The sequence below is a fragment of the Dermacentor variabilis genome, chromosome 4 (genome assembly GCF_050947875.1).
Source record: "Dermacentor variabilis isolate Ectoservices chromosome 4, ASM5094787v1, whole genome shotgun sequence".
Lineage (NCBI taxonomy): Eukaryota > Metazoa > Arthropoda > Arachnida > Ixodida > Ixodidae > Dermacentor > Dermacentor variabilis.
The window spans coordinates 708,460-721,160 of NC_134571.1; the positions used below are offsets into that span (position 1 = coordinate 708,460).

The 12,701-nt window shown below is 45.1% G+C and overlaps 1 protein-coding gene across 5 annotated transcripts in view; it reads right to left on the bottom strand.

Annotated features, from left to right (window-relative positions):
• Positions 1-12,701, bottom strand: part of tweek (transmembrane protein KIAA1109 homolog tweek) — a 703,556-nt gene that overhangs the window by 343,956 nt on the left and 346,899 nt on the right. For all 5 annotated transcript variants that reach the window (XM_075687924.1, XM_075687922.1, XM_075687923.1 and 2 more), the window contains exon 30: positions 5,319-5,636. In XM_075687924.1, the coding sequence (XP_075544039.1) occupies positions 5,319-5,636 (318 nt within the window). The remainder of the gene's footprint in view (positions 1-5,318; positions 5,637-12,701) is intronic.

Consider the following 12,701-nt stretch of genomic DNA (forward strand, 5'->3'; position numbering starts at 1 on the left):
TGAAAAGGAAATAAGCCAAAAATGGGAGTCTTATCGACAAAAGAAACAACAAGTGCAGGTCCTCGTCCAGGCTAAAATAAAGCAGTCCTCTGATCGCTGGCTGGCTGAAGTTCGCGGTGCAACTAAAGGGGTGTCAAGAAAATTCTGGAACCATATAAGCTGGCTGGGTAAAGCAAATCACAGAAAGCAGGAACAGATTCATGATGCCGAGGAAAATTGTTTAGAGGGAGATGACGCTGTGAACTACATTGGTTCAGTTAAAGCCGAGTCATTGGTCTTCATTTCTCCCATGACATGTTATGGTCGAAACACATTGACATCATATGTAACAAAGCTTTTAGAAGTCTCGGTTACCTCCATCGTTCATTGCGTAAGGCTCCAAAGGATACCAAACTGATGATGTATAAAACACTTATCCGCCACATTCTTGATTATGGCTGCATCATATAGAATCCTCATAAGAAATCCGATATTAAAAAGTTAGAATCAGTCCAAAAGAAATCAGTACACTTCATTTTTCGCAACTATAGCCGAGATTTTTCCCCTTCTTCCAATTATACAGCTACAGGTCTTACAGTTCTTTCATCTCGCTGCCGCTTAGAATGCATGAAATTTTTACACACGCTGATTCATTCTGAGCGCCTTGATACACTAAATAATTATTTGAACTTTAGTCCACCTTCTATCACTAGGAGTTCTCATAATCTCAACCTTATCCCTTTCTTTTGCCGAACGGAGATGTTCAAGCACAGCTTCTTTCCACTGGCCATTGAACTCTGGAATTCACTGCCTGGAAGCATCCGCTCTTTGCCTATGCAAGAATTTTTGAAAGCAATTACATATACTTGATATTCATATTTTTTTTGTGCCTGTGTCTCGTTTTCTTGCTTTTCTTTTTTTTTACTACCCACTCCTGCACTAGCCTCACCGAGGTTGCAGTATGTATAAATAAATAAATAAATAAATTTAGGAAAGACGATAGGGTAATCACCCCTAATGTTGGAGTAACACCGGATAGCACAATAGAAAATAGCTTAGAACTGACCAATCTTAACTGGAAAAAGGCAGAAGCAAATGTTCCAAAATGCCCGTCCGCAGGGATTCCAATCAAGTTATTAATGAACTTGGCCCAAGAAGTAAGGAAACGCTGATAAAAGCATTGGAGGCAGTCATAACAAATAAGCAAATTCTGCACAGCTGGAAACAGAGTAAAATGAATTTGATTTATAAAGGGAAAGGCGATAAGACGAACATAGAATCCTTCCGACCAATTACGATAACATCAGTTATATATAGGCTGGCAATGCAGGTGGTAAAATTAAAAATGCAGTCATGGGTAGAAAGTAATAGAATACTCGGAGAACTTCAGAACGGGTTCAGAAGTGGTAGGCGCTTAGATGATAGCCTGCTCGTGCTTACCCAGTGCATAGAAATAGCTGAGGCGGAAAACAGACCTCTGTATTTAGCCTTCCTGGACATAAGCGGTGCATACGACAACATGAACAGAGAACTCCTGTGGCCATTTTACCAGCGTTTCACCAGCCGTTTCACCAGCGCTAATGAACTTGGGGACGTTGCACAGCTGAACTTCTGATTCTTTTTTTTGGACTGTGTCACCTTGGACTTTGTTTCTTTGTTGCTACTTTGTTTAACAAGTGTCCTTTTCTGTTTTACTCTCCTGTTATATTTGCAGCATCGGGACGATGCTTTTTGAGAGGGGGGAATTGACACATGAACTAGTTTAACTTTTACGGGTGAGCGCTCTTACCGTCCATGAAATGTTATCGCTCAGCACAGGATGTGTCTAAATGTATCGGAAGTTTCTAGAATGTTATCGATGCTTCTATCCGCTGTCTGTTGTCGCCGAACCTGGTGTAATCTGATTGCATGTATGCGCGACGGGAATGCCGTAGAACTTTGTGGAAGGCATGCAGGTAGCAGCGATTACTCTGGAACATTCGATGACTGATCTATAAATGCCGACACGCTTGACCCGCTGATCAGATTTCCGACGATCGCCGACTGTGTTCGCCGCTCTCGTTGTGCTTTAAGTGTAGCCTCTTTTGTGGGCACAGGTTCGCCCAATAAAAGCTAGTTTTTTCTTTCACAGTGTTGCTACTGTGTTGTTTAACGTCACTATCACGTGACAATATTAAAAGATGAAGGTATCGGTCATGAGGTAATTGATTTTCTACAGGAAATATATCGAGAAAATAATGTTGAAATAACATGGGAAGGAAGAAAGAGTACGGCAACTGTCGAGGTACACAAAGGATTAAGGCAAAGGTTGTCCTCTATCACCGCTACTGTTCATGCTTTATTTGATAAGTATGGAAAGAAGGCTACAAGGAAGCAACCTAGGGTATAATCTGTCGTACAGATTAGGCGGAAAGGTGGTCCAGCAATGAATACCGGGTTTAGTGTATGCGGACGAAATTCTACAGTTAGCAGATAGCCAGGAAGATTTGCAAACTTTGGGTAATTACTGTGGAGACGAAGGAGACAGTTTAGGTTTCAGTTTTAGAGCAGCTAAGTCTGGTGGGATGTTTTCCAACGATACAACTGATGAGGAGTTTACAATACAAGGCCTTGAAATACCCCAAGTGGCCGAATACAAATATCTTGGGGTATGGATAAACAAAGGGCAGATGTACACGGAAAAGCACAAACAGTCTCTCATAGCAAACGGGCGAAGAGATGCCGGGATAATGAAACATAGGGCATTGTGGGGGTACAACAAGTATGAGGTACTGAGAGGTATGTTAAAGGAAGTAATGGTGCCGGGGCTTACTTTCGGGAATGCGGTCCTGTGCTTAAGGGCAGAAGTTCAGTCGAGACTAGAAGTAAATCAGAGAGCTCTTGGAAGATTAGCACTAGGTGCCCACAGGAAAACCACAAACGAAGCAGTACAGGGGGATATGGGCTGGGCATCGTTTGAAACACAAGAAGCTCAGAGTAAAATCCTATATGAAAAACGGCACAGGAAATTGGACGACAACAGGTGGGCAGCTAAGGTATTTTAATACCTATACAGAAAGAGCGTTGACTCACAATGGCGGAAAAGAACTAGGAAGCTAACCAGTAAGTATGCCACAACACAAGGACGGAGATAGACAGAGCATTAAATGACACGTCAAGAAGGCGGAAGGTAAAAATTGGATAAATTCAATGGAAAAGAAGCATAGTGTGGAACTATATTGATACTGGAAACAGCAGATCAGGAAAGAAGCATTTTATGATAACTCAAGAAGCAGTGCCCTACTTTTTGAAGCTAGGTCAAGATGTCTTAGAACGCGGAGCTATAAAAAGAAATTTAACGAAGAAGAAGACACATGTACTGTGGGTGGTGAATATGTAGAAACACTAGCACACGTCTAACATCAACGCGTGCTTCACGAACAAGGTAGTACATGCAACAGTGGCTGCTCCGAAGAATTGTCCACACGCTGCCCATAACATGCGAGCCGAAATTGTTCTTGGGGTACACCGCTGGCATCCACTGGTCACAGCAGCAGCTCTGCAGACTCGATGGCATGATTCCAGGCCAGGACTCCGGAAACGCGACGCAGTAGTCGGTATAAGCAAACTGGCCACAGAATCACCATTGCCCGGGGTGGCTCGATCGTAGTCTGGGGCAGCAGCACAGACGATGTGCAGGTGACGGCAAACCAGGGTGACTCCACTCATGCTGTGTACACTCAACGCACTCGGCAAACACTAAAGTAGTGCAAGGGAGAGAAATTCTGCATGCGCATTGCCCACGTGGTACGATGTTCAACTCGGCTAGCAAAAGATCGGGCGGCTACTCAGATGCTAAGTTCATGCGAAGGAAGCTCGCTTCCTTGAGTCGAACGAGTAATCTCAATTTGTGTGAAGCTAAGTAGAATGAGGGAAGCAAATTACAAAACCTCAATGCCACGGTCCACCAGGTTGTGTCCCTCCACCTGCGACAGGCAGCTTCGTATAGCCTTAGGCCTAAAGGGTCGTTACCCTGACAACAACCGGCATCCAAAAAACAACACCCAAAATGGGTGCAAAACAGGCAGCCGCGAGGAGACGTCAGCTCTGTTAGATGGTCCTACCCTACTCGGTGCACACAGCATCTGAGTCGACGGCGCCCACCGTCCCAGACGGTGTCGCACCGCCCGGTGCCAGGCCGCAATATCAGTCAGCCCGTAGTGGCGCGTACGGTCACGCGAACGGTTGCGCTTTCGAACGAGCCCTCGCGAGACGGTCTCGCAGAAGCATGGATTGGCGCAGTGCACGCGTGGAACGTCCACGTTGCTTGCCGACCTCGAGCCAAAGAGGAAGCGCTTTCTCCTTTCCGCGCCCAAGTAACTTCACCGTTAGGTCGCGTTAGCAGCACAACACTCGCGCCATCTCTCGTACTGTGCTTCAACCAGACCGCCTGCCGCGGGCAGCAAGCTACACGGCGAAGCCGGATTACAGGAGATGGGAGCTATGCAGGAAAACAACATATTAGGAGAGGCGCGAGAGTCGTGCATGCCCACAACCTTCGCTAAGTGAACTAGTTCTAGCGCCCGTGTTGTCGTCGTCTTTCTTCTTGTGTATGTTGTTTTTTGGCGCAAAATCTTTTCAGTATGCAAGATCACTAACTAGCCCAGCAGTTAACTCGTCTGAACTAGTTCTCACTTTTTGTTCAGGCCTCCCTCCGTTTATTTAAGGAAAAATAAACTTGATTTGATTTGATTGATACAAATAACTTTGGCTGCTTATGCTTTGCTAGCTGGCCTATTTGAACGCCTTTTGCACAACCATACATGTTTTTTGTCTTGTGAGCAAGGACAACTGCAGGTATCTGTACCACTCTTTGAATTATGATGATAGAGTTTCAGAGGCAGTGATGCACACTGCACTTTTCTAAGCTCATACCTGTCCCTAGTAGTTTTCATACAGGCTTGCTCAATTTTCACTCCAGGGAAGTGTTGCAGCCAAGAAACTAGGCTGCTGTCCAGAGGTAACTTGAAATTATGAGCTCAACATCTTTTCACTCGTTTTTAAATTGCAAATAACAGTTGGCTGTAGAACAAGCGCTTACACCTCAGTCCAATAGGAGTCAACAATGCTAACAACAATAAAAGACACTCTGATTTCTACAGCAGAAGCAAATTTGCAATCTTGACATCACATTCCTTCATAATGTGTCCTGCCGATCCTTCTAATGGCTAAAGTCTTGAGAGTTTTTCTCACTGCTGCTCAACTCGTTATTAGATTCACCATCCCTACAATCCGCAGGATGCAGTGAATGTTTGTTTTTGGGAAGTGCAGAATATTCTCTCCATGAGAGCACCACTCACCCTGGCCGCCTGTGCAGCACCCGTGGGGTCCTCGGCCAGCAGGCAAGCAGTTTCATCAGATGGGGGCTCGTCCTCACGCAAGGGCACACCCAGCAGCTGAGCTGGTGGCTCCGGCCGTGTACGTTTGCGAAGCCGGCTGTTCTGCTCAACCAGCAGAGGCATGTACAGTAGGTGTTTCCACTGGCGGCTGAGTGCCAAGAGACCACGTCGCAGTGTGCTCAGTGGCGGCACATGCTGGGCGCCAAGGCATTCCTCAGGGCTGGGTGCCTCAGGCAGAAAACGGCACAATGCTGATAACAACTGGCATGATGGCTCCTCCTACAGATAAAACAGGAACCAATGGGTGAGCAAGTCACAGGAAATAACTCTGTGCATAAATAACACAAGTAACTGCCATCAAAAACTATCACCTGTTCAAGAACACCTTAGCTAACATTGGAAGGTTAGAATTATTGACGTCCTTGCTCACTTTTAGCTAAGCATTTTGACAGAATTGCCTGTTTGGTTGGGTTAATTCATTATGACATTCAAGTGGCTCACAGCAGAAAATAAGTTTATTTTTCTCATGTTTTGGAAACAATGCAGCTCCTGCTTCAGGGGGGGAGGGGGGGGGGAGTGACGATGGGGATGTCGAGTTGCAACTTTTAAGCTTTCGTGGTTGAGGAAGGAGAGGGCGTGTTGAATTCATCTTTGCTACTTAAGGGTGGTAAGCCGGGTGCAGTCCGAGATGGTTGTGTGCTTACACTGTGAATGTAACCTGATGGCAGCTTTCCTTTGGAACAGTTTAAGCTGCCGCTTTTGTTGGTTGTTCTTAGTTGAAAGAATTTTGATTTCTTCAAAGGCAATTTTATCGTCCGTGTCTTCCGAGTGTTTGGCTTGGGGGTGCTTTCGCTGTCTGGAGAGTGTTCTGATGTTGTTCTTGTGTTACTGAGGTGAGGGATGGGGTGTTGAGGAGGGATGTTGGATTCTTAGCAGCTTCTCATTGCTGTAACCAATATATTGTTAAAACCGGTATCGTTAAAAATGGATTCAACTGTATTACATAAGTGGTGGCTAACATGTATACACAAGGCAGGTGTTATGGTGAAATACTAGTGTGAACAGTTTCCAGAAATTCTGAATGACATATGATAGCAGCGACATTGAAGGATAGGTCGTTCCAGTCTTTGGCAGCTCGAGGGAAAAAATTGAAGCTTGAAAAGTGACAGTCCGAGTTCGAGAAGTGTTCGAGGATGAGAAACTTGGAGTTGATGGCTGGTACGCTGTGACATGCGTGAAGAAGATGGCATGATGTAAGGAGGGCGGCTTGGCGAGCTGTAAAAAAATTTGTGATAAAGAGAAAGTGTGACGATACGACGATGAAAAGCAAGAGATGCCAAGCTAGATTCTGCCTTTAGCCCTCTCAGGGTCGATTATTTTCGCCATATGCGACCGCCCAGGGTCAATTTTTTTTATTGCAGATTTAAATTCTTCAGCGGGACCTGTCTTGAAAAACATTTATCGTAATTCTTCTAGGGTGACCGTAAAGTGAGAAGAAAATATTTTGCGTTGGTATATATGTACTGTTTATTCATGAATAACAACAATAAAAAAAGAAAATAAACTTATAAGAATTAAAAATCTGATGAATTGTTATTATGAGAATATTTCGCAAGTCTCAAATTTTCCTGCTTTTACACTAATATTTATGTCCACAGTGTAATCGAACTGTGTAGGTGAGCGCACTAAAAAAAAACTGTGTGGTTGTGTGCTTGTCAAAAAAAGCAAAACTTGTGACAAACTTCTGCTAATCTTCATTTTATCGCCAACCAGGAGATTAGTTTTCGTGAGTCTCAAAAAAAAAAAAAAAAAAGAAGAAAAGAAGGAAACGCATGCATGGTGGCATATTTCGTATGGGCACCCCTGTGAGCGAGTAACAGGCAGTCACCCTTTGAGCGATTAGTAACGAGATAGCCATCAGTTTTGCGAGCGCAAGAAGCTGAAACGGCCAGCAGAAAAGAACTTAAACTAACCGTCACCCACCTGCACACGTGACAATGTGCAAGCGGTAGTATATAGACGCGCTGGAGCAAACATACTAGCTCTAACACAAACCATGCAATGGGAACCGAAAGAGGGAGGCGCGAGGAAAAAATTCCTTTTATTCCCGCACAGCGGCAGCACATGCCAGCAAAGAAAAAATTAGGAAATTGGCATGCTTTTTAAACATACGAACGGCGCCGTAAATATACGGCATCAACCATTTTGGACTTGTTCGCGGCGCAGTATATTTACGTCATTGACCCTGAAAGGGTTGAGTCCATGGAAGAGAAATAGCGAGCATTTCGAAGGCTATCAAGTGAATTGCCTAGTGGGAAAGCGACTACTCATCTTTTTTTGTCACCTGACTTAGCGTTCAAAATCCACACAGAAATGCAGGCTGCCGTCCTTCTTAACCAGAACTACAGGTGATGCCCAAGGGCTCTTGGAAGTCTGAATCACATCGGCTTCAAGCATTTGGTTAACTTGCTGTTGTATCATCTCCCATTCTTTTAGGGCCACACGATAAGGGTTTTGAGGAATCGGTCTCGTTGCGTCCTCTGTGATTATTTGGTGCTTGGTTCAGGGCGCCCAACCGACCCTTGACATCGACACAAAGCAGTTTTGGAACTCGGCCAAGAGTGCAAGAAGCCGTTCTAGCTCATGTTGTGGTAAAGTAGTGTTTACATCAAGCACAGGTGCCGGGTCTTGTGCAGATGCTTCCTAGAGTACTGAAAAGCAGCCCCGAATATCAGCAACGTCGTCAAAATAGGCCACAACCGTGCCCCTTGGTAGGTACTGTCACTCTGTGCTAAAATTGATTAACAATAGGTTTGTGCACCCATCGGTCAGATTTACGATGCCTCGTACAACCAAGATACCGTGAGTAAATAACAGTGCGGTTACTTGGTCTGCAACTCCTTCACAATCAAACGGTCCATCACATGCCACCGAAACATGACCAAGGTGGGATGACCACGTTGTTGTCGATGAGTCGAAAGGAGTAGTGTTGCAGTGATAAGCAGGAAATTAAATCAGGCTTCTTATTAAACACAACCAAGCGGTCCAGGATGCTGATTATGGTGACATATTCCCTTAGACAATTTATGCATATGACAATATCTTTAACCATGTTGGAAGAACGATCAAATTGGCCACGAAAGAAGAATCTCCGATGGTAATTCTCGCAGTACAGCTTCCAGCAAGCATGAGCAGTTGGCCACCTGTAGTTCTTATATGGGGTCCCGTCCAGGGCTTTTTTACTTTCTTAAGGCGAATGGTTAAACTTTGACTCATTATGGAATAATTGGCACCAGTGTCCGCTAGTGCTGTCACTTGCTGTCCGTCAATGGAAACAATAAGATTAACGCTCACAATTTTGTCGGTACTCACAATTTTATCAGTATCAGGGTTTGTCGGTTTTACAGCGTCCTACAGCGGGGTTATTGGAGGCTTTTCATCCTCTTGTTTTCAGGCCGCAACCTTACTCCTAGAGGTTGCCGCCGTTAGTTTCCCCGGCGTGAGCTAGGCGACCTAGTTCCCTGAAGGTCAGCAGCAAAAGGGAGTCCATTTGATGAAGATGAATGAGCAGGGGATGGAGAGCATGACTGTCGGCCAAAATCAGTCTGGTAATTAGGCAGAGAGTCCTTGCCCAGAGTGTACATTACAGCAGGACCTTGAAAAGAAGCAACGTCGCGCCATAGCATGTAGTCGTCACAGGTGCGTCGACCGTTAGACCAGAATTGACGAGGTCAGGAAGAGGTGTCAATGTGATGGCTCAATTAAGTTACAAAATGGCATAACAAATTACATGTTATAATCCGCTGACCGCACGGATAGTCTTCTGTCTTGTGCTGATCGGCGCAGAGCCACTGGTGGTTTGTTCATTGATGGTGATGTCTGAATAGCGCTGCTCTGTGTTCTTGATGGTACCATTATCTGTGGCAGCTCTAAGAAGCCTCGTGTATTGTGAAACTGAAAGCTTGCAATGGCAGCCTACTGCGTGCACATTTGTACCTTTAAGGGTACAAATGTGCACGCAACACAATGGCACGTGGCTTTGAAAATCAACTTCCTTATTTCTTCATGTATGTTGATGAAAATTGGCACAAATGTTTAGAATGTCTCCCCGATGCTTCCATAAAAGTTTCAGAGCGATATCTTGAGAACATTTTATTCAACTGTAGTGAGCAGAATTTTTCTCCCTCTTACTTTCTGGAGTGCCTGGGGAACTTAAAAAAATGTGATAGAAGGCTTGTTAAGTATTGACTGCATAGCTAAATGCTTGCTGAAGGTCGTGACATTCTTGCATTTTTTTTTTTTTCGCAACACAAATTTTTTGGAGTGCCATATTTTATGTTACCTTCACATCAAGCACACTTTCCGGTTAGACAAACAGCCATATCGTAAACTTACAAAGTGTCAAGATAAGAAAGCAAGAATGTCATGACCTGTACTGCAGCCCAAGGAACGTGACAAAAAAAATGGAGTCAAAATATGTTAAACGATAACAAAGAAATCAGCTCCAGAAACTGAGAAGAAAGGCAGAAAGACAGTTTTGAGAAAACAGCTCTCAAAATTTCACCTTCTCTTCAGTTCTCTAAAAGGCACCAAATTTGCAGCCTTTGGGGTGTTTTATGATGTGGGGCTTCCTGTACATGTGGCCTCTGGTCTGGCGGGCTTTCCCCCCTCCCCTTTTTTTCTATAAAAAGAAAAGGGGGGGGGGGGCATTCTTTGCTGCTGCTGCGCTACAAAGAGCATGGTGCCTAGATTTCAAACCAAGTGACGTGCAGAACTCTGTGTGGGCATGAATATAGTTCGTGACGTGCAGAACTCTGTGTGGGCATGAATATAGTTCCAGTGTACATTCAGGCAGCCTGTACCTGTAGGCTGCCCAATTGATAGCAACCTTCAGTACAATCAGCGAGGCATTTTTTTCTTTTCTTTTGGTAGAGTTGACTCTGTTACTGAATGAAGGCTCTTAGTGTCAGCAGCCTCCCAAGTCATCTTTACTTGAGAATGGCTGTAGAACTTAGGATCAGAAAGCCAGTGAAAGATATGCAGCTGCTAGGTGCTTTCCAGAATTATACTTTTGTATGATGCCTCAATCACTTCTGCAGCCAGGTGTCTCTGCCAGCCCAAAGGGCCTAGTGAACAGAGCTCATGATGAGGTTCTCTTTATGAAAGGGTGGTATGATAGATATTGCTACGAGCTATTGTGACAATATGATAATAGAGTGAACGCGCAATATGCGTGGTTGCGGGTCCGAAGTGCCGACGCGTGAAATTCCTAGCTGCGGGGTCGAGGAGTCGACACTCTATGCGCTTATTCGCGCAGACCGAGGTGCCGACGCGCGAAATGCCTAGTTGCGGACTCAAGGAGTCGACCCTTGATGCACTTATTCGCACAGTCCGAGGGGCCAACGCGCGAAATGCTTAGTCGCGGGCTCGAGGAGTCGACCCTCGATACGCTTATTCGCGCAGTCCAAGGTGCCGACGCACGAAATGCCGAGTTGCGAGCTTGAGAGGAGTCGACCCTTGATGCGCTTATTCGCGCAGTCCGAGGTGCTGACGTGCGAAATGCCTAGTCGCAGGCTGCGTACCCAAGTCACATGTAACAGACAACTCATGAAAGCTTGTGATGAATGAATCCACCAATTCCCCTGGCAGCTGAGCTTGCTGGCGGAACTGTAGTCATTCGACAATGAGATTAGTTGTAGTGACGAAGTAAGCTTCGAGCTTTGCTATGAAGGCATCAAATTCATCTGGTTCAGTCGTGAGTGTATTGCTCTTGTCAAAACCGACACCTCTGCTTCCGGCCATGTGTAGAAACTGCGCTGCCCTACCATGCCCAAACAATGCAACAAGAGCGCTTTATGATGTGCAGCCGAGTGGGTGTTGTTTGACGAGGCCAGCAGATAATTTTCAAAGAGCCTACGCCACTGCTTCCACGGGATGGCTGGCTTTCCCGGCGCTTGTAGGAATTTTGCTGGCTGAAGCAGGCTCATCTTCCAACTTATTTAAGTTCAATCCTGTTGACCCTTGTCGCCATCTGTTGTATCTCCAGCTGGAACATGCGAAGCGGCCTTCAGCCCAAGCAAGCACAATGACGTCAGCCAAACGGAAGTCCCTTTATTTTATTAGTAGGGTCGCAGAATATATACAACCAAGGGTCACCCACGACGCCCTCCAGTATTATGTACCATAATTGCAACACACTTCTAAAAGATATCTAAACAGCATTTCTCTTGGTCATATTCAGGAGATCCAAGAAATTTTTATGACTTAAAGGTGAATGGCACGAGGAAGGTGATGAGCAAAAATTCTAGCAGAAATATGAACTGCTTTAACACGAATAGAAAACATGGAACAGCAAATATAACTAGCGTATTTATTATGCATATTTTTTCTGAGCCAGGTTTGATTCCTTGGGATGGCAACTTAACGTATTCAATACATCAAAAAGGTAATTGAGGATTCAGGTGAATGCATTTGTCCCTTCAGAGTGTACCAAGCCCGGTACCTTTGCCTCTCAGTACACCTTGACTCCAACTGATGTAGATCAGCTAAAGAGCTGTCAATGAAATGCTTGGCAAATCAGTTTTGCACAAATCCACCATCTGGGGAAGTTTCCCAATTAAATAAGTTGCCCACCTAACAGCAGAACGAAGCTACAAAAAGTTCATATGAAATAAAGCTCAGAGAGACAGTTTCGCAGTTTTAAAATTTAAATTTAGAAGTTTTAGACACTGCCACCCTTGAAGGCATGAACCATTGCCAGGTGCCCACTTTTTGGCAGGTCCTTTCTAATCGCAACTGCATTTGCAGGCGGTCACGGAGCGATGCGGCATGCTTGTTGTGCACAAAACAGTGCTTCTTATAACATTAAACAACTTAAACAGCACGATCAGGGCAAACCACCACCAACAATGGCATATGACCACTACTACAGCGGGTATAACTTAGGCTATAATGAGTCGGAGAGTCTATAATGAGTCGGAGAGTTGGCCTGACGGTGCCGCAAGCGCCATCACGCAGCAAGCAACGGAAGGGTGATGCAGTCCCCCTCGCAGTTTTCAAACTGAAGCCAATTTAGTAGCATCAGTCAGTGGTGTGTGACCATAACCTGTTACAGAGTGGAATTATGCATTCTTTTCCGACACAATCTTTCTAAAAGAAATTTCCGGTTTGTGTGTCTGTCCATTCAGTAGGCCCTTGCCTCTCTTCATCAGCATCCACTGAAAAGCTCCTAAGCATATTAACGGTACAGGCCTTCGTCTCGGCTGGCTTCTTTGCACTTCCAACCACTCCAAGCTTACAACTGCATGTTCGCCCCACGAGCCCACAGCAAGGTGCTCAAAAAAA